Source organism: Elephantulus edwardii, unplaced genomic scaffold, assembly GCF_000299155.1.
Source record: "Elephantulus edwardii isolate Elephantulus edwardi_28Jun2011 unplaced genomic scaffold, EleEdw1.0 scaffold00049, whole genome shotgun sequence".
Lineage (NCBI taxonomy): Eukaryota > Metazoa > Chordata > Mammalia > Macroscelidea > Macroscelididae > Elephantulus > Elephantulus edwardii.
The window spans coordinates 12,017,145-12,038,084 of NW_006399799.1; the positions used below are offsets into that span (position 1 = coordinate 12,017,145).

The 20,940-nt window shown below is 37.4% G+C and overlaps 1 protein-coding gene across 1 annotated transcript in view; it reads left to right on the forward strand.

Annotated features, from left to right (window-relative positions):
- The window catches only part of RLF (rearranged L-myc fusion), a 132,672-nt gene that overhangs the window by 70,213 nt on the left and 41,519 nt on the right, over positions 1–20,940 (forward strand). The window contains exons 2-5 of the mRNA XM_006886503.1: positions 1,327–1,481; positions 4,535–4,616; positions 8,621–8,753; positions 14,267–14,469. Coding sequence (XP_006886565.1) covers positions 1,327–1,481; positions 4,535–4,616; positions 8,621–8,753; positions 14,267–14,469 — 573 coding nt within the window. The remainder of the gene's footprint in view (positions 1–1,326; positions 1,482–4,534; positions 4,617–8,620; positions 8,754–14,266; positions 14,470–20,940) is intronic.

The following is a 20,940-nucleotide window of genomic DNA, read 5'->3' on the forward strand; positions in this document are numbered from 1 at the left end:
CACGATCCCTCCTAAACCCAGCCTGGACTTCTGGTAGTTCTCTGCTGATGTGCTGTTCCAGTCATTTTTGGATAATTTTCAGTAAATTCTTGCTTGTATGTGAAATCAGTGAGATTGTTCTATAGTTTCCACACTCTGTTGTGTCATCTTTCTTTGGGTTAGGAACAAATATAGATCTCTTCCAGTCAGTTGGCCAAGTGGTTATTTTCCAGATTTCTTGGCACAACTTGGTGAGCGCATCCAGGGTAGCATCTGTTAGCTGAAATGTGTCAATTGGTATACCATCTATTCCTGGAGCCTTATTTTTTGCCATTTCCTTCAAAGCAGCCTGAACTTTTTCTTTCATCACCATAGGCTCTTGCTCATATGTTATTTCATGAAATTCTTCTGTCTGCCAATTCCTTTCGATACAGTGACTCAGTATATTCTTTCCATCTTTTAATAGTTCCTGGATCATTTAACATTCTGCTGAAAGCATCCTCGATTATAGCAACTCGAGGTTTTAATTTGTTCTTCAGTTCCTTGAGCTTAAGATGCAGAGCATCTTGTGCATTTGAACCACGTACCTCTGGGATTGCAGCGCAGCTTCTTGCCACTAGGCCACCAGAGCTCCCCTGTCATAACATTAACCTTTTTATAAATTGATTAGCATCAAGTATTCCCTGGAAGCCTAGTCAGTTCAGTGTGTGCATAGAAGAATGAATTTTATGAGCAGTAGAGCTGAGAACTCTGCTTGGGAATAAGTTTTCTTGTAGAAGGCAAGGTTTGTAGGTTTTTCTTACATACATACAGTGAGTTATGTATATGGTTCATGTACAGTTAAAAAATGTATTGGCAAAACTTACTGAATTTTAGAGATGATAATTTTAGACTGTGAGAACAGTCACTGACATTTTATAGCTTTACACATAAAACTTATGTGAGAAAACGGTTCTGCCCTTTTTAGAAAAAAGCTTCAGCAGGAACAATTTATTAAAATTATAAAAGTAGAATCCTGGTTGCGTAGTGGCAAGAAGCTTTGCTGCAATCACCCAAGCACGCAGTTCAAGGCTACCAGCTGCTCTGTGAGAGAAAGATAGGCAATCTCCTCCTATGTGATTAACTGCCTAAGAAAACCTGTCGGAGGTCGAGCTGTGGGTTGGTGTTTAACTCTATGGTACACAACAACAGGATGCCAACCAGAACCTACAAAAATCAAAAGATGTTACATTTGTTAGCAGGACCATCAGGGGCAGAGAATTTGAGAGCAACGACAAATCTATATGATATCTATGTCTATATCTATTGTTTTTACTTTTTAAAGTAATTATGTCTTTTCTTTTATAGACTTTATTGCAATATGCAAGCAACAAGAATGCTTCAGAACATATTGTTTATCTTCTGGAGGTGTATCGACTTGCCATCCAAAGTTTTGCCAGTGCACGGCCATATTTAACTACTGAATGTGAAGATGTTCTCCTAGTGCTCGGCAGATTAGTACTGTAAGTTTAAAAATTTAGATCACTTAAAAAAATAATTTTAGCTCACTCTTAAAATAGACTCACTTGATTTCCCATTGCTTGCCCAATTTCTCTTTATTATGACATCACGTTTATTCTTCAAAACACTATTAACATTGTATCTTTGAATGAGATTTTCTTTGCTCTGAGCTTTCATTCTCAAAAGTTCTAGAAGATACAGTACAAATGAATCTCCTACAAAGCAACTTAATCTTTAACTGCCCTAGAATTTCTTATTTAGGCTTGAAATCTGAGAATGATATATTTGCTTTCTGTCCCTTAGATGTCGATCTATTCAGGAGTATCTGAAAACTGGTGGTAGTTAAGAAATACTATGTACTTTTAGGGGAAACACCATTTAATTCTGAAAATTGTATTTTTTTGAAATTAAAATACTTTTAGGAGGAAATAGTAGCATATATTATAGTAAAAATCACTATGCCTATATTTTCTGTCAACATTTGACTGCTTAGCAGTAGAAAAATTTACACTTCTAGTGTAATTTTCACCTGTTGTTATGTGCCGTCCAGTCGCTTGCGACTCATAGTGACCCTATGTACAACAGACCTAAACCCGGCTCTGACCTGTGCCAGTCACACTGCCTCTGACACACCCATCCCGATTACCCCAGTCATTGAATCAGTCCACCTCATAGAGGGTCTTCCCCTCATGCGCCGTTCTTCCACCCGCCCAAGCATGATGTCCCTCTCCAAGGACCTGTCCCTCCTTACATCGTGTCCATAGTATGTCAGACGAAGCCCCAGAATCCTTACCTCCAAGGAGCAGCCCGGTTTAACCTTCTCCAGGGTGAATCGGTTTGTTTCCTTGGCAGTCCATGGTACATTCAGTACTCTTCTCCAGCACCACAGCTCAAAAAGGCATCAATTCTCCTTCTGTCCTTCCTAGTCATTGTCCAGCTCTCTGATGGGTAACAAGTGATTGCAAAGACTATAGCCTGTATCAGATGCACCTTGATCTCCAGAGTGACACCACTGCTCTTCAGTACCCTGAAGAGGTCCCTCACAGCAGACTTTCCCATCGTAATACGTTTTTTGATTTCCTGGCTACTGGTGCCAAGAGTGTTGACTGTGGAGCCAAGCAGACTAAAGTTGTTAACAATTTCAATCTCTTCACCATCCATCCTGATTCTGCCAGATGGTCCAGTGGTGAGAATCTTTGTCTTCTTGACATTGTGCCTCGATCCATACTGAAGGCTGCAGTCCTTGACCCTCTGCAGCAAGCATTTCAGGTCCTCCTCAGTTTCAGCAACCAGGGTTGTGTCATCTGCATAATGCAGATTGTTAATAGACCTTCCACCAATCCTGACGTCGCACTTCTTCTCATAGAGCCCAGCCTCCCAGATAATCTGTTCTGCATACAGGTTGAAAAGGTATGGAGACAGGACACATTCCTGGCGTACACCTTTCCCAATTTTGAACCATGTAGTGTTCCCTTGCTCTGTTCTGATGACTGCCTCTTGGTCCAAGTATAGGTTTCGCCTTAGAATGATCAAGTGTTCTGGGATTCCTGTTCTTAGAGTCAACCACAGTTTATGATCCACACAGTCAAACGCCTTTGCATAATCAGTGAAACACAGATAGACATTCTTCTGCTATTCCCTGCTTTCAGCTAAGATCCATCTAATATCAGCAACAATATCCCTAGTACCAAGACTCCTTCTAAACCCAGCCTGGACTTCTGGCAGTTCTCTGCTGATGTGCTGTTCCAGCCATTTTTGGATAATCCTCAGTAGAATCTTGCTTACAAGTGAAATCAGTGATATTATTCTATAGGTTGCACACTCTGTCAGGTCACCCTTCTTGGGAATGGAAACAAATAGGGATCTCTTCCAGTCAGTTGGCCAAGTGCTTGTTCTCCAGATTTCTTGGCACAACTTGGTGAGCACATCCAGGGCAGCATCTGTTAGCTGAAATACGTCAGTTGGTATACCGTCTATTCTGGGGCCTTATTTTTAGCTATTTCCTTGAAAGCAGCTTGAACTTCTTCCTTCATCACCATAGGAAAAAACACCCAGTTATTAACTTTTACCTGGAAATCGCTGTTAGATTTTATAGAGTGTTTGGTGAGGCATCATTAGAATAGTTTTACTTCTTTTTTTTCTCAGACCTCACTAGTTCCTGTACTATTCTTCAAAGCCACAAACGTCTGGTTCCATGTTATTGTTGTTGAGTACCATCAAATAGGAATCAACTCATAGGTGAACCTCCAGCAGGTTTTCAAAGGCATTAAATCACACAGGAGAAGATTGCCCATCTTTGACCCACAGGGCAACTGGTGGATTTGAACCAGGTGCCTTTGAGTTGGCAGTACAACTCAACCTACCACTAGGTCACCAGAGCTCTAATTCTTTAGCTGTGTGGAAATCAGTCATCCCTGGCTTTATAATCCCATTGTTCCTCCTGCCAGATACCACTTTTCTCTGTTCCCTAAATTAAAGGAATAAACTGATACTCTACAAGATTATAGAAAGGTATTGGTCAATTATTAGTATTTTGACTTGGTCATAATTTAGGTTGTTCAGGTTTTCTTTCTCCTCCCCCCCACCCCCCTTTTAATACTCTTGTTTCTGTGCCTTGTATGTAATAGTTTCAATAAAAACTCTTCATTGCTTAATTATTAGAGGTAAATGCCTTTGCTAATCTTTTCTACTTTGGCAGTTGTCAGAAACCTTTATAGCAATTGCATAGATTTGTTACTATTGGGAATTATAATTGTTTCCATATGCATACTTCCTCACCAAATTATCTAAATGATTTTTTAATTATTCTGTAAAAGGCTTAGAATATTACCAAGTGTATTAAAATGCTAACATAAATATTAAGACTCACAAAAAAATTCCTGTCTTTTTTTAACATAGAAAAGCCAGTATTATAATATTGAGGAAAAATTTTGAAGAGTTAAAGTAAAATGAAATACGAAATAGTATAAGCAAATGAAGTAGTATAAAATGCATATTCATTATTGCTGTCATATTCATGATGCTGTCTTCATATATTTACTTATTTATATTGTAGGAGTTGTTTCGAATTGCTGCTTCCAGTATCTGAAAGTGAACTGCCGTGTGAAATCTGGGTACCTTTCCTTCAGAGTCTTCAGGTGAGCTGACTTTTGCTAGCAGGGTTTCACGATACTGCATTAGTTTCTATGAGAAAATGATAGGTGAAATTTATAATAAAAATAATTTTGTTATTTGATATTGTTGAGCCGATTTTTTACTTGTAGCAACTCCATGTGACAGTAAACCTAAGGTTTTCTAGGCTGTATGGGAAAACATTACTGGTTCTTTCTCCTCTGGTGCTTCTGGGTGAGTTCAAACTGTAGACTTTGTTGTATGTTGTTAGTTGTCATTGAATAGATTTTGACTACCAATCACGATTCCCTTCTCAATGAATTGGTCCTGCTTTTCTGATAGCATGTTCAAAGTTATGTGAGAGGAAAGCTCATCCTACAGTTTTCCCACCAGTACCATCATATAAATGCATTGATACTTCTTTGATCTTTTTTCATTACCCTGCTTTGTCATATATTTGAGGTAATTAAAAAGGACATGGCTCGAGTCAGGCCCAACTTAGTCCACAGAGCAACATCTTTGCTTCTTAACAGTTTGAAAGAAGAGTTTTGTAGCATTTGCTCAGTGCAAAATGCTTATTTGATTTCTTGACTGCTATTTACCTGGGTGTTGACGGTCAATCTAAATAAACCGAAATCCTTACCAACTTTAGTCTTACTGTCTTTATCATGTTGTTGCTTATAGGTCCAGTTGTTATAGGATTTTTACGTTCTTTATGTTGAAGTATAATTCATTCTGAAGGCTGTAGTCTATGATTTTCATTAGTAAGTACTTCATGTCCTTGTTACTTTAGTAAGCAAGTTTGCATCATCTGCACATTACAGATTGTTGGTTATTATTCCTCCAGTCCTGCTGCTGCATTTTTTATATAGTCCAGTTTCTCATATTGTTTGTACCATATACAGACTTAAGTCTGGTGAAAGGGTATAACCCTAATGCACATCTTCCCTGATTTTAAACCACACAGCATTCCCTTGTTCTGTGTGATCTAGTGCTTCTGGTCTGCAGGTTTCATTTGCACACAATTAAGTGTTCTGGAATTCTCTATCTTTGTGGTGTTATCCATGATTTCATATGACCCACACAATTGAATGCCTTTTTGTAATCAGTAAAACAGGTAAAAATCTTTCTGATATTTTCTGTTTTCAGGTTGACCTGACATCAACATTAATGTTCCTCTTTTCACATCTTCTCTTGAATCAGGTTTGAATTTTTCACAGTTCCCTGATGTTCCACTACAATTGTTTTAATTATCTTGCCAAAGTTTACTTGCTAATATTATTGTTTGATAATTTATGCATTCTTTTGGATCACCTTTCTTTGAGGAGGACACATATATGTATCTCTTCCAGTTAGTTGGCCATTTCTTCAAATTTCTTGGCATAGATAAGTGAGGGCTTCCAGAGTTGCATTTGCTCTTTGTAACATTTCCATTGGTATTCTGTCACTTTCTGTAGCCTTGTATTTCTGCCTGTGCCTTTAGTACAGCTTGAGCTTCTTCCTTCAAGACCATTGGTTCTTGATCTTATTGTGCCTTTGAAATGGTTGAATCTCAACCAGTTCTTTTTGGTCATTGCCTCAATACGTTCATGCTGTCTTTTGATGCTTTCTCTGTCTTTCTGTTTACACGTTGTTGCTATTGTGTGCTTTCAAGTCAGAACCTGGCTGACTTTCCAGCAGGTTTTCAGAGACAATAAATTGCGTGAAAGGAGAATGCCATCCCACAGAACAACTGGTGGATTCAAATCACGTCTTTGGGATTGCCGCACAGCTTCTTACCACTAGGCCACTCTTATTTTAACCTATAGTTTCTTAAATGTTGTAACTCAAGGATACTTTTCCCCCTTCATTTCTTGTAAGCTTGAAAAATGTCTAAAGCTTGTTCTTCTCTTTTGGTTTTCTAAGTCTAGGTCTTTGTTCTTTGTCTTTTAAGACACCTTTTTTTTAAAAAAAAATTTATTTCATTTTTAGTGTGTGTGTGTGTGTGTGTGTGTGTGTGTGTGTGTGTGTGTGTGTGTGTTTGTGTGTACCGGGCTCCCTCCTTCTGCAGCAGAGCATCTGGTGGATTTGAACCACACATCACTGAGATTGCAGTGCCGCTTCTTGCCACTACGCCACCAGAGCTTCCTTCAAGCCACTTTTTAAAATCTTCTGTTTGGCTTTTTTATTTAATCTTTTTTTCCTCCTTAATTTAAGCTACTTTTACATTAATGAGGAAACTTAAGAGTAAAATCCATTTTGGTCTTCTCTCTCTTTCCTGGCTTTAAAAGCACCTTTTACTTTCTTCATGTGTAATAATTGTCCTTATGTCATCTCACAGTTTATCTGGTCTTTGATGATTACTATTCTGTGTGTCTAATCTCTTATTGAGATGGTCTCTAAATTCAGGTGGAATATGCTCAAAGTTGTATTTTCATTTTCTTCAACTTCAGTTTGTACTAGCATATGAGCATTTGGTGGTCTGTTCTGAATGATAATGAGCTTCTCCACCATTATGTCTTTCCATAGATGTAGTTGATTCCTGTATATTTCACCTGGTGAAGTTCTTGTTTATAATTTATTTTGTGGAAAAAGGTATTTGCAGTGACTAAGTTCTTGGTTTTGCAAAATTCTGTCATAGGATCTTCACAGTCATTTCTGTCAGCAAAGCCATATTTTCCTCTCTTAATCAGTCTTCTTTGTTTCCATCTTTTTGTAGTCCAGTAATTATCAATGCATCTTCATCGCGTGTTTGATCATTATCAAACTACAGAAATTCATAAAAATCTTGAGTGTCTTCATTGTTGGTATTTGGGGGTTGATGTATCAATTTGAATGACAGTTGTATTAACTTGTTTTGCTTGTAATCATAGGGTTTTATCCTACTGCTGACAGAATTGTGCTTCAGGGTAAATCCCAAAATGTTCCTTTTGATGGGAATCATGACACCATTCTTCTTTGTTATTCGTAATATAGTAGACTATATGATTGTCTAATTCAGAAGGCGAATACCACTTCCTTTTAGCTTACTAATGCTTTGTTCATACATTTTTTAAAATAACTTTCATGTTCTTTATTTCATCTTTTGTATTTCCCGTTTTCCTCCATTTATAGTTTGTTCCATTTTTGTATTATCAGTGGAAGTTTGCAGCAGTGCCCTCTCATTTTGTTTGGGACCATATCAGTAACTAGAGGTCCTGGAAAATTTTACTCCATCTGCTATTAAGGTGAACTCCACTTTGAGGAGTCCGCCTAGTCATAGTTTTCATGCCTTCCATCTAAGTAGCTTATCTTTCTGTACTGTATCAGACTGTTTCCCTGTGCTACTCATAAAGTATTTGTTAACTGGTTTTTTTTTCAGGAATAGATTGCCAGGTCCTATTTCCTAATCTGTCTTAGTCTGGAAGCGCCACTAAAACTTGTCCATCATGAACAATCCTGCTGGAATTTGTTATACTATTGGCATGCTTCTGGCATCATTGTAGCACATAAGCCACCACAGTATAACAAACTGACTGGCGAGTGGCAACTTTTTAATTATATATTGGTAGTAAATTCCTTGAGTGAGGGGAAAAGTCTACCTGATTGTGTTAAAAATAGGGTTTGTTTTTTCCCCCCTTACAGTTACTAATTTTATTTTTTACTTTTACATTCCTCTGAAATCAACAGAAATTTTTCTTCTTCTAAAACTTAACTTATAAATAGAATAAAGCTATCAAAATCTTAGTGATATTGCATGTATTATTATACATTTCACCTGAATGAATGTAGGTGATACATATTTTAACTTATTGAATATCCAATGATAACATAAGGAACCAAACTGAACTTTGATAAGATCTTTGAGGAATTCAGGAGTATGTCTTAAAGTACCATATAATTTAGTGAAAACACCCTAGTTTCCTTAAAATCTTCAGATTACGAGAGGCTTTGAGGGTGGTCTTTTTTTTTTCCCTTTTCCTTTCATTCATAGTCCTTTCAATTCTTAGCTGTTCAGATGTATTAAAAGGGGAAAACTATGTTCACATTAATTATTAATATTTTTTTAAAGGAGTCACATGATGCATTATTGGAGTTTGGAAACAATAACCTACAAATATTGGTTCATGTTACCAAGGAAGGGATGTGGAAAAATCCAATTCTCCTTAAAATTCTGTCTCAGCAACCAGTAGAAACAGAAGAAGGTAAGCTTTAAAACTTTACTGACTTAGCTATTGTTAGATGCCTTCAAGTTAACTATGACTCATAGGGACCCCATGAACATCAAAGCTGAGCCTGGCCCTGTCTTCATTTAATTCTAAAAAGGTTTAATTTTACACAATTATTCTATTTTCCATTGAGTAGTAAAAGTTAGCTATTAGTACTTAATATTTCACTTAAGAATTCTTAAGGGCACATTCTGGTGGCCTAGTGGTAAGATGTTGGTTGCACTACCAGTCCAAAGATGAGTAGTTGAATCCACCAGCTGCTCTGTAAGACAAAGATGAACAGTTTCTCTCTCTGTGATATACAGCTTCAGAAAACCAACTGAGGGTCAGCTATGAGTTTATTCCAGCTCACCAGCATGTAACAACAACAAGGATTCATGGGTTTTTAAGTAATGTTTAGGTCTCTTTTGTACTGTGTGCTGATCACTATACTAATACTGTACACATTTATTATTCATTCCTAAAACAAATGAGTGCTTACTTAAGTACTTTGTTGGTGGTTATGTGCATTGAGTTGCCTGTGACTCATAGCAACCCTGCATGCAACAGCCCAAAACCCTGCTCTATAATGTGCCAATCTTACTGTCTCTTGACACACCTACCCCCATTACTTCAGTCACTGAATCAATCCATCTCATCCAGGGTCGTCGTCTTTTGGCTATCTCTCCACCCTTCCAAGCATGACATCCCTTTCCAAGGACTGATACCCCTTTCAACATTTCCAAAGTATGTTAGGCAAAGCTTCAGAATCCTTGCCTCCAAGGAGCAACCTGGTCTCACCCTGTGTGAAATGAACCTGTTTGTTCTCCTAGCAGTCAATGGTATATTCCGTATTCTTCTTCAGCATGACAACTCAAAGGAATCACTTCTCCTATCATCCCTGTTCATTGTCTAGCTTTCTGATGCATAGCAAGTTGAAAAGACTATGGCCTGGATCAAGTGCATTGTAGTCTCCAGACTGATATTATTCCTCTTCAGTACTTTGGAGAGGTCTCTGACAGGAAACTTTCCCAATGCAGTTCGTCTTTTAAATTTCCTGGCTGCTCATACTAAGAGAGTTAGTTGTGGAGCCAAGCAAACGAAACAATCTCAATATGTTCACATGTACACTACTTAGTTAAAATTGTAGAAGCAGAATTTTAGCCCAAGTAGGGGCATGTTAAAAGTGTGTGTTTAGTTAAACCATTCAATTACTAAATGTGTAGTCTGTAGGGAGTTGTATTGCTAATCTAAAAGGCATACTTATCAGCAGCTGGACAGTCTTCCAGCACTGAGTTGCTTCTGCCTTCACCATAGTGACTTTTACTTTCTTTGAATATACAGTGAGACCTGTGAGAGTTTCAGCTTGACAAAACTGCCTTGGTTTTCCAGGTCTTTGAATTTTCTGTCTTACTACTTTCCTGGTGTTCTATGTATTGAGTCTTTCTTCTCTGACAGGTTTCCAGCTTTCACAGATTTTTGGTTATGTAAGGTTTCATGCTGCTTAGTGCTGTAATGAATACAGACGTGAACATGGCATGGTTATTGCACATAATTTACTGACAGTCTAATTAGTAAGGGAGGTAAAAAGAGACAAAAGGTATAGCCACAGGGATTTAACATCTCATTTTGTGCCTAGCCTCATGCTGTGTTGTGTTAACATATTTTGTTTATAATTCTTTTGACTGGAAAACAGACCCAGAGAAGTCAGTTAACTTGTTCAGGTATCTTACCACTGGGATGTGTCAGACAAGATTCAACCCAAAACCTGTGATTCTAAAACCTGACTCTCAGCTTTTATGTTATAACCTCTTACTGTAATCCCTAAATTTTAAAAAACCCATAAGCTTAATTGTGATGAAAGAAGTAAAATGTTCCTGCAAGGCTTTAGAAAAGGGTATGGTGGCTAAGATTGCAGTGAGAATATGTAATCAAGGTTACTGGCCCTCTTGAGTTTCCCAGGATTAACCATCTTTCTCCCTCATAGCCACTGGTGAATTAAAACTGTTAGAAAGATGTGATCTCTGGGTTACCAGCACAATTCCATATGGACATGGGCCACCAAAACTCCTTTGATTATTATATATTTGTTGTTACTATGTGCCATTGAGTTGAAACTGACCCACAGCTGACCTCTGAGCGGTTTTCAGACAGAGGCTGTAAATCTTATAGGAGGTGATGGCCCTTCTTTCTCTTGTACTTTTCGGTTGGCGGCACCACTTTTTACCATGATTCTTTATTAGATTACATTTTTATGGAGTTTTAGGAAAAGCAAAGCACAACACATATGAAGTCTAGTGTCTGTCTCAGATCTGTTAAATCAAATCTCTAGGTTTCTGGCTTTAGGATCCACTACTTCTTAAGAGTGCCATAGAAAATGGGTCCCTTACCCAATGTTGGTGGTATTATACATTGATACAGTCTTTGGAGTGCGATTTTGTAGTGTCAGTATTACAAATGAACAGTCTTTTCATTCTTCAGTCTACTTCTAGGAAATCATGCCCTTTTATAGAAAACTCTGGTGCCCGTAGAAAGTGGCACTGCAAGCCCAAAGGTGGTACCTCTCTTGATGGTTTGAATCTACAAACGGTTCTGAGGGAGAAAGATGCATGATCACCCGCCTTGAGATTTACAGCCCCCCAAAAACCTGCTGGAAGGTCAGCTGTAAGTCAGTTCTGACTTGACAGCAATGAGTTTGAGTTTGTATAGGTTATAAATTATAGCATTATTTAATTTAAATTTTTAAAAATCCATAATACTCTAATTACAAGATCATTATGGTATATTAAGGAACCCTGGCAGTAGTAATTCTAGAGTTGACTGTGCTGTGTAGTTAAGATTAGGCTTGTAAGTACTTTATCTGCTCAGTTGATCTTTATCACTCTGTATGTGGCCTACAGATTTAATAGATACTACCTGGGAGCTTGTTTTGTTAGGTGCTTTTGAGTCCATTCTTACTTAGAATGACTGTGTTTAACAAAACATTACCAAGTCCTCTACCATCTTCACATTCTGTTGCTGAGCTCATTATTGCAGCCATTCTGTGAATCCATCTCATTGAGTGTCTTCCTCTTTTCATGGAAACTCTGCTTGGCTCTGTATGCTGTCCTCCGGAGATGAGTCTTCTCTTGATAACATGTCCAGAATATATGAGGCAAAGTCTTGTCATCTACATTTCTAAGCAGCATTATGATTATCTTTCCTCCTAGATGGATTTGCTCATTCTCCGGGCAGTCTGTGGTCTATTTGATATTCTTTGCCAAATCCATGATGGAATTAATCAGTTCCTTGTGATTTTCCTTATTCTCATGCATCCATGGTAATTGAAAATATCATGACTTCGGTCAGAAGCACCTTAGTTCTCAAAGTGACATCATTACTTCTTGTTGTTGTTGTTGTTAGGTGCCATCAAGTTAGAGACAACACATAGTGACCCTTTTTGAATGAATGGCCTGAGCACTGTTCATACATAGAGTTTCTGAAGGCAAGCCATTTCAGAAGTGGATGCCACTCCTGCTTCCAGGCTTGTTTTAGTCGGGAAGCTCCAGCAAACACTGTCCACCATGGATGACCATTACCATGTTTGGCACACCAGTGTCACAGTGTTGAGCATCACAGCAACCACGAGTTACCTCTGTACAGCAATGCACAGACCAGTGTTATACCACCTAGAAGAATATTTGACAGGAAAACAATTTGAATCTGGCCTGAGGGCCGCAGATTAAAATCACCCACCTTGGGCTAGGTAACATAATATTCTGTCCACTAGGCCAACGTAGCCCTCTCTGTGTTGTCGTTGTCATTGTTGTTAGGTGCCATCAAGTTGTAGACGACTCATAGCGACCCTGTGAACGAAAGGCCTGAGCACTGTTCATGCATAGAGTTTCCGGAATATATTGTTATATGCCATCTAGTCCACTACGTCTCTTAACGATCAATTTGCCCTTTCCTGTGCCATCTTCTGATCTCTGCCATGCCCATCGCAGTCACATTGTCAGTTTGCCTTGTTGAGGGTCTTCCTCTTTTTTCGCTGGCCTCACTACATCTCCAGGCATGGTATCTTCTCCAAGGACCGGTATCTCTTGACAGCATGTACGTGAAATGAAGTTACACCATCTTTGCAGTTGAGGAACACCCTGGTTGTACTTTCTACAAGATAGATTTGTTTGTTCATTTGGCAGTTCACAGTATATTCACTATTCTTTAGGGAGCACTAGTGGCCTAGTGCCAAGAAGCTGTGCTGCAAACCTGTAGGCACACAGTTTGAATCTACCAGCTGCTCTGTGGGAGAAGGATGGGCAGTCTCCTCCTGTCTGATTAACAACCTCTGAAAACCCGCTGGAGGGTCAGTTATGGGTCGGTTTTGACTCCACAGTTCATCTCTTTACCAACACCACAATTCAAGGGCATAAGTTCCTTAGTCTTCCTTATTTATTATCCAACTTTGACATGCTTGAAAAGCATTTAAGAATGTCATGGCTTGGGTCAGGTACAACTTTATCTTTAAACTGATGACCTCTTAATACTTTAGAGAGATCTTTTGCGGAAGACTTTCTCAATGTGATAAGATACCTAGGTGATTCATAAGGCGCTTTAATGCTGGAGAATATGTTTACATTTGTAGCTCCCTAAACTAGTTTATCCATCATCACTTGGATTGACATGCAATGTTCCCACCTCTAATTTTTAAGATCGATTATGTAATAATTGCTATCATGTATCTGTAATTTTCAATATTGTTCAGGGAAACATTTCTCAAAGTGTATACTGAACCAGGAATATACACTTCTCTGGTCAAATCCATTTGGGAAACATTGAGTTACCTAAAAGTGAACAGTTTTCTTTATTGCGGGGCTGTTCAGAGATTTGATCAAGGAATCCTCTTTTTTTTCTAGGACTTTCTCTCAGGTCTTTTGGTCGGTGGAAACACTTTGAGAAATATCTGATTTAGACGAAAGAGCACCACTGAATTTGGAATCCTTGGCTAGTTACCTAACTTCTCTATAAATATTATTTTCCCTAATCTTAAACTTGCCTTGGTGGTGGTGTGAAGGTAAATGAGAGGTATATAAAACAATTTAAAGATTGGTTCTTCATAAACATTCAAGTGATGATGGTTAGTATTATGTAGGTTACTTGTTTCTTTCTGTATTTATGGTTTAGTTCATTTCATTATTCCTAACTACCATCAGACAGTGAGGGAGAAGGTGATCAAATTATTTTGGTCAAATAGTACTCCCTTTATTGGAAGGGTTTATGGTCAGAATAAGACTGTTAATGTGGGAATGGTAAATGTTATGAAGAGTGAAATTATTTATGTTCTTTTTTCTGTTGTTTGACTTTTGAGACCTGAATAAACTATCAAATTGTATCAACTGCTATTTTATTAAGTAAAAACTAAACCAGCAACAAACCCCCCTAAAAGCCTAATATATCCTGTTATTATCTTAACAAACCTGATATGTTACATAGTATGCTATCAAGTTATTTTGTTTTTTTCTGTTTTCTAGTGAATAAATTGATTGCACAAGAAGGACCTTCCTTCCTGCAGATGCGAATAAAACATTTGTTGAAATCCAACTGTGTGCCCCAGGCTACTGCTTTATCAAAACTATGTGCAGAATCTAAAGAAATCGCCAATGTGTCATCTTTTCAGCAAGCCTATATCACATGTTTATGTTCCATGCTTCCTAATGAGGATGCTATTAAGGAGGTGAGTAAAGAAAATAATTGTTGCTATCATTTAATCTAGTTAAAACCATATATGAGATTAGTAAATTTTGAAAGAAGTTTGTGGTTAATTTTTTCATGTTAGAATCAAAACCGAGACTCGTTTTTCCAGGCTAATCTAATGTATCATTTTAATTGTATTACTTTTCAGACTGGGTTTTACAGATTGAGTGTAAAGTTATGTTTATAGGTGAATTTTGAAAGCAATTAAAGAATATACGTATTTGAGTTATTGTTTGCTGTGAAGTATTTAAAAATGAAGGGTGTGGTTTTTTCCTTAAAATTTTTATTTTTATGTAAGGAAATGGTTAGTATTGACTTTAAGGGGTAGAGTGGTATCTTTTTAAAAATTGGTTTCTCAACCAGTTTGCAGCTCTTTTTTCATTCCTCAAATTGTAATTTTCCTTAGAAAAATTAGAATTAGTTTTTTTATAAATTATTTAGAAATAATTGAGGAGTTTCCTAGCTATTTTCTGTCATCCAACTCCCCTGACATTCATATCTGACATTTTACTTCTGCACTACATTGGCTTCTTTTATTAAATATAGGCATTTAAGTGATCTGCGTTTATGCTGTAATTTGTAAGCATATGACAGTATTGGTTGTAAACATCTTATTGTGCCCCTCTTTCTAACCTTTTAATATTCTATCTTCCCCAGAGTGCCTCACATTCTTGCATATACCTTTATTCCTTTTTTTATCTCCTTTTATTGTACATATTTGACAACCATTTACTCACTGTTGTCAGGTTGTTTCCAACTCTTAGTGACTCTGTTGAGTTTCTGAGGCTGTAAATCTTTGTAAGAGCAGACAGGGCCTGTCTTTCTCCTGAGGATCCAATGGTGAAGTAGAACTATTTGCAGCACAATACGTAGTGCACAACACCAATACAGCTCTTTGTTCTTATAGCAGGGTAAGAATTCCCTACAAATGCTATGAAAAAGCACACTTCAGTCAAGTCTTGTTCATAACCCAGAGACTGGTTGTGTGTTTCTTTAATCCATTCAGTCTCTTAGACGATTATTTCATACTTTATCCTTTCTCTTACAACCTATGATACCTTCTGCCCCATCATTATCAGTTGATGAATTTTCTTCTCATTTCTTTTATGAAATGAAGTAGTCAGAAGGGAAATTTCTGTAAGCTCCCTCCATAGCATCTGTTCACCTAATTGCGTTTATGCTTAAACACCTTCTCTTGTTGCTTGGGTAAAGATGGTTGAAAATTAGCAATATATAAATTCCTATGAAATATGTTTATAGCAAAACTATAAAATATTTATTATACTTAACATATTAGGGACATTTATGTGTTTGGTTTTTTAGCATGTACTTTTTTGTGCTTAATTGTTTTGTACTGAACAAGCAACACATATTTTCCCAATGTTTCTAGTAATGCAATCCTAAGGAAATTTTAAAAGCTTTAAATACCGGCTTAATTAGGAATAATTACTTCTGTATTAAATAGCAATATACGTTGTTGTCCCAGTGAGCTTGTTGGAGAAATTAAACAAGAGAAACAGATCTTTTTAAGATCTGAGCAATGGCAAGCTGGTAGTTACTTGAGATCTGGAAGATATATCAGGTAAATTATGGATACAGCCTACCCCTTACCAAAGTCCTGAGGGGAAAATAGCATTTTGTAAAGTTAAGAGAATAAGACTGAACACTGACTAAACGAAGACTTGTTAAAATCTGAGATCTCCCGGGAATCTAGCCCAAGGAACAAAAGGAACCCAATGGTGTAGCAGATTAAAAGTAATTTTGCATCAAATTGACCAACTGCATATTTTATCAAACATCTTTGACTAAAGAAGTTAAATGCTTCATTGTGTTTTCTCAGAAACTCAGCAAAAGATCATACACAGAGTAGATGCTGAGCACGCTATGGGTCACCCTATGTACAGAATTTTAGAGAGTTTAGTCCTTGAAGTAATGGCACTATGACTCTGGAGAGGAAGTGGAAGACACTGCAGTTAGCCAATGGATTGATTAGAGTCTCAGCTTGAGGCGGGATAGTTAACTCTAAGGTTTATTTTCCACTACTCCTGACTCTATCTTCGTAAATGGTAATTTCAGTAACTTGAAGTCATCTAGCAGTGGTACCTGTAAGAAAGAGGCCTTAGAGGAAAATACATACGTCTTCTCATTCTGCTCTTGAACGTATTTAGAGGCTTTCTTTAGAACTTTCTCATACTGAGTTTCTGTGCATAAAAGATAATGCATGCTATTAAACAAACCAAACAACCTTCAATATATTTGACCCCCAAGCATCTCTGCTTCTACATAAAGGTTCTTTAGAGTTCAGACTAAAAATAGAGTTGAAAAATTTTCAAACTGCTATCTATCAGTCCGTTTTGCCTGCTCTGGAGGAAACTTGGTCTGGAATTGACTGTGTGCTGCCATTGTTGTCTAATTGAATGAAGATGTTCACAGACACTGGTGCATGGTGAGGACAGGAGTCACCTCTCATTGGCCTGCTGCATTTTCCCTTTGTTGAATAAATGTCTTATTCTAGGCCTCTGTCCTCTGTCCTTGAGTCTCTTTTTTCTCCTATCTACATTTAATTCCCTTGGTGAGCTCACCTAGTTTCATAGCGTTAAATACATTCTGAGTTCCACAAGTTTTATCTCAATTCCACACCTCTCCTCTGAACTCTAGATTCATAGATGTAACTGCCTGATAACATCTCTACTTATATAGACAATAGCTTCTCAAATTTAAAATGCTTGTAACTAATCTACTTATATCCATGTTAGGATTTAGTTTCTGTATATGAGTTTTTAAAAACATGAATTTAGTTGCCCTCCATGTGCATTCTTAGAGATAATTAGCTATCCTTTTTGACTTGTTTATTTAGACATTGTGCTACCTACATAGATAGGGTTTTCTGAGGCCTGTAATTTCAGAAGTGGATAGCCAGTCCTGCTCCCTAGTCTGCCTTAATTTGGATGCTTTATTCTAGAGCAGTATTTGACAGGTAAGCTTTTTGCCTAAAAGGTACCTTTCCACTGTGGAGGCTGATCAGGAGTTGGTTCCACCTGCCACCTTTGTTCTCCCTGTCACCTGCCCTGCGCTCGACAACGTGCTAGGTGCTTTATATATATTGTCACATCTCCTCATAACTGCTCTTCTTTTTGTTGTTATTAGACACCATCAAGTCAGCTCTGAGTCATAGCAACCCTACGTACAACAGACCAGAAAACACTGCCTGATTGTATACTATCCTCACAGTCTGTCCTCTTGTCAATCCGATATTGTATCAGTCCATCTTACTGAGGATCTTCCTCTTTTTTTATGGAAACTCCTCTTTCCAAACTTGATGTCTTGATCCAGGAGCTTGCTCTTCCTGATAATATGCACAAAGTATGTGCGACAAAGTCGCACCATCTTTGCTTTTTTTAGGAGCATCTGGCTGCATTTCTTTTAAGACAGATTTGAGATTTGTTTAGTTTTTTTAAAGACAATTCTTGATATATGTAATACTCTTTGCCAAGACTTCAATTTCCAGGCATCAGTTATTTGATATTCTTTATTCATTGTCCAACTTTGACATGCATATGAGGCAATTCAAAGTACTTGCTTGGCCATGCACACCTAGGTTCTCAAAGTGATATCCTTGTTCTTTATCACCTTAGAAGTACCTTACAGCACATTTGCCTATTTCATTTGATTTCTTGACTGCATGTTCCATGAGCATTGATTGTAGGTCCAAGTAAAATTAAATCCTTAACTTTGTGTCTATCTTTTCTTTTATCATAGTGTTACTTATGGGTCCAGATTTGAGAATTCTTTGTTCTTTGTTTACATTGAAGGGTAATCCATGCTGAAGGCTGTACTCTTTAAATGTCATCTATAAGTGCATCAAGTCTTGTTTTCTTTAAACAAACTTTTGTCACTTGAATATTGTGGGTTGCAAAAGACTCTTCCTTCTCTTTGATGCTATGTAGTCCAGTGTCTCCAATTATTTGTTCAGCATACAGATTAAATACGTGTACAGCAAGATAAAACCCTGATACATTCCTTTCTTGATTTTAAACCATGCGACTTTGTTTTGGTCTAACAACTTTTGGTCTCTGAACAGGTTCCAACTGAACACAATTATGTGTTTTTAATTCACAATCTTTTGTAGTGTTACCCATAATTGTTATGAATCATACAGATTTGCATCAGTATGCATTATCGGATCACCTTTCTTTCAAATGGCCACATATTTCTGGGACCTTATTTCTCTCCAATACCTTTAGTGAGGCCTGGACTTCCTTCTTCAGTACCAATGGTTCTTGATCATGTGCTACCTCCTGAAATGTTTCACTGTTGACCATTTCTTTCTGTTACAGGAATGCTTTATTCTTCCATCTTTTAATGCCTCCTACAAAATGGATTAACACAGTGACGGTAGTAATGGGCTCAAGTATGTAAGAGATGGCGAGAATAGGGCAGGGTTCAGATCTGTTCTTCCTAGGCTGCTTATTGAATTGTGATTACCACGATGATACCTAACAGCAGTCATTGCAAGGGGTCTCTGGGAACCTAGTCTTTAGGGAGTTGTGCTGCTAACCTAAAGGTGACACCTCTCGGCTTGTTCAAATCCACTAGTACCCTTGAATGCTAAAGATGAGAAGTCTTCTCCCTTTCATTTTGTAGCTTTAGAAAACCTGCTGGAGAGAGATCTGTGAGTAATTTCTAGCTGGATAGAAATAAGAGAAAGAAATATTATTGAGCATTTTCCCTTCAGTATTACAACTCTCAGACTGAGTTTTCTTTAGTCAATGCAGAATATGTTCTTTCTTTGCACCTTTCACTATAATGTTTTGTCTTCTCAAATCACCCATTAAAAATCTCTCTCTAGCTCTTTAATCATCAACTCTGTCATCATTTCTTCCATTCACTTGAGCTTTTCTGCATTCTGGAGTAAGTTTCAGAATCTTTACTAACATCTTATTTTAGTCTTTTCTTTCTTATATTTTTAATGACCTCTAACTTTAATCGTGTTTGATGTCCTTAATGTCATGCTACAGTTCATCTGGGCTTCACTCATTAGTGTTTATACATCAGATCTATTTCTCTAGATTGCAGTTTGAAAATTTACAAGATATTCAGTCATTAGCACAATTTTCTTGTTCATAATATTAAGTACAATACCCACAGTGTCTTTTCCTCACCTCTTCATCTCCTTTAATCTTTACCCTACCCTACCTCCTCTTACCTTCAGGGCTTTATCCTTGGGCAAATGCTGCACTCTTGACCAATGGTTGATGATGATGATGATATTTATAATAATAATAAGAAGAAGAATAAGAATGGTTAATTATTCTAAGAAGTAAGTGCCTCCCTAGTCACTTTATGTTGTTGTTGTGTGCCATGAAATCAGAACTGACCCATAGCTGACCGTTCAGCAGGTTTTCAGAGTCAATAAATCACATGCAAAGAGATTGATTGCCCATCCGTCTCCCATACAACAGCTGATGGGTTTTAACTGTATGCCTTTGGGGTTGCAGTGTAACTTCTTACTGTTAGACCACCAGAGCTCCCAGGTCCTCTTATAGGTTTGTGTATTGTCAAATCTATTCTTAAGATTTTCTCTAAATTGAGGTAGATCATATTGTGGATTGATTTTTTTTTTTTAAAAGAACAAGAATTTATTTTCTCATTACTTAGGAGGCTATTGTGGATTTCTTTCCATTTCCTTCAGTCTCAGTTTGAACTTGCATATGAGCTACCTGGCCTAATTCTTACTGATGATGTTGAGCTGGTCTGTTACCTCCATAGATGTAATATATTTGAATCCTATATGTTACATATTGTGGGGTCCATTAGTGCAGTTACTGCTTGCTTTTTCTATGAATAAGTCATTGATTGTGCAGAATTCTGTCCTACTATATTTGGCCACATTTTTGTCACCAGGACCATATTTTCTAGCCAGTCATCTTTTTTTGTTCCCAACTTTTAACATTCCAGTCCCCAGTAGTTATTAATGCATCTTGATTACATGTTTGAACAGTTTCAGACTGCAGAGGTTGCTAAAATAATTCCTTGTTACATCTTTTTATTTACTGGGTTGTATGGAAGTTTAAATAATAGTTGTTTTAGTAGGCTTTTTTTTTTTGTTTTTGATGTATTTTACTCTGTCACAGTATACCAAACCTACTTCCTTTTGAGCCTATTCCCATAGGAATCTTCCATTTCCATTGAGACTGTAAATCCTAGAGACTGCCCATGTTTCTCTCTCAGAGTGACTGGTGCATATGAACTGTTTACTTTTTGATTGGCAGAGCAGCACATAATGTACTACGCTACCAACGTGTATTGTGCAGACTTAGGACACAAATAGACAGTACTGACAAAATGCATTATAATTGCAAATAAATCACACACTATTGGGGGACCACAAGGTCCAAAACCCACTTATATTTTACATAAAATCTATGCCAAAGGTAAAATATTTAGAGGC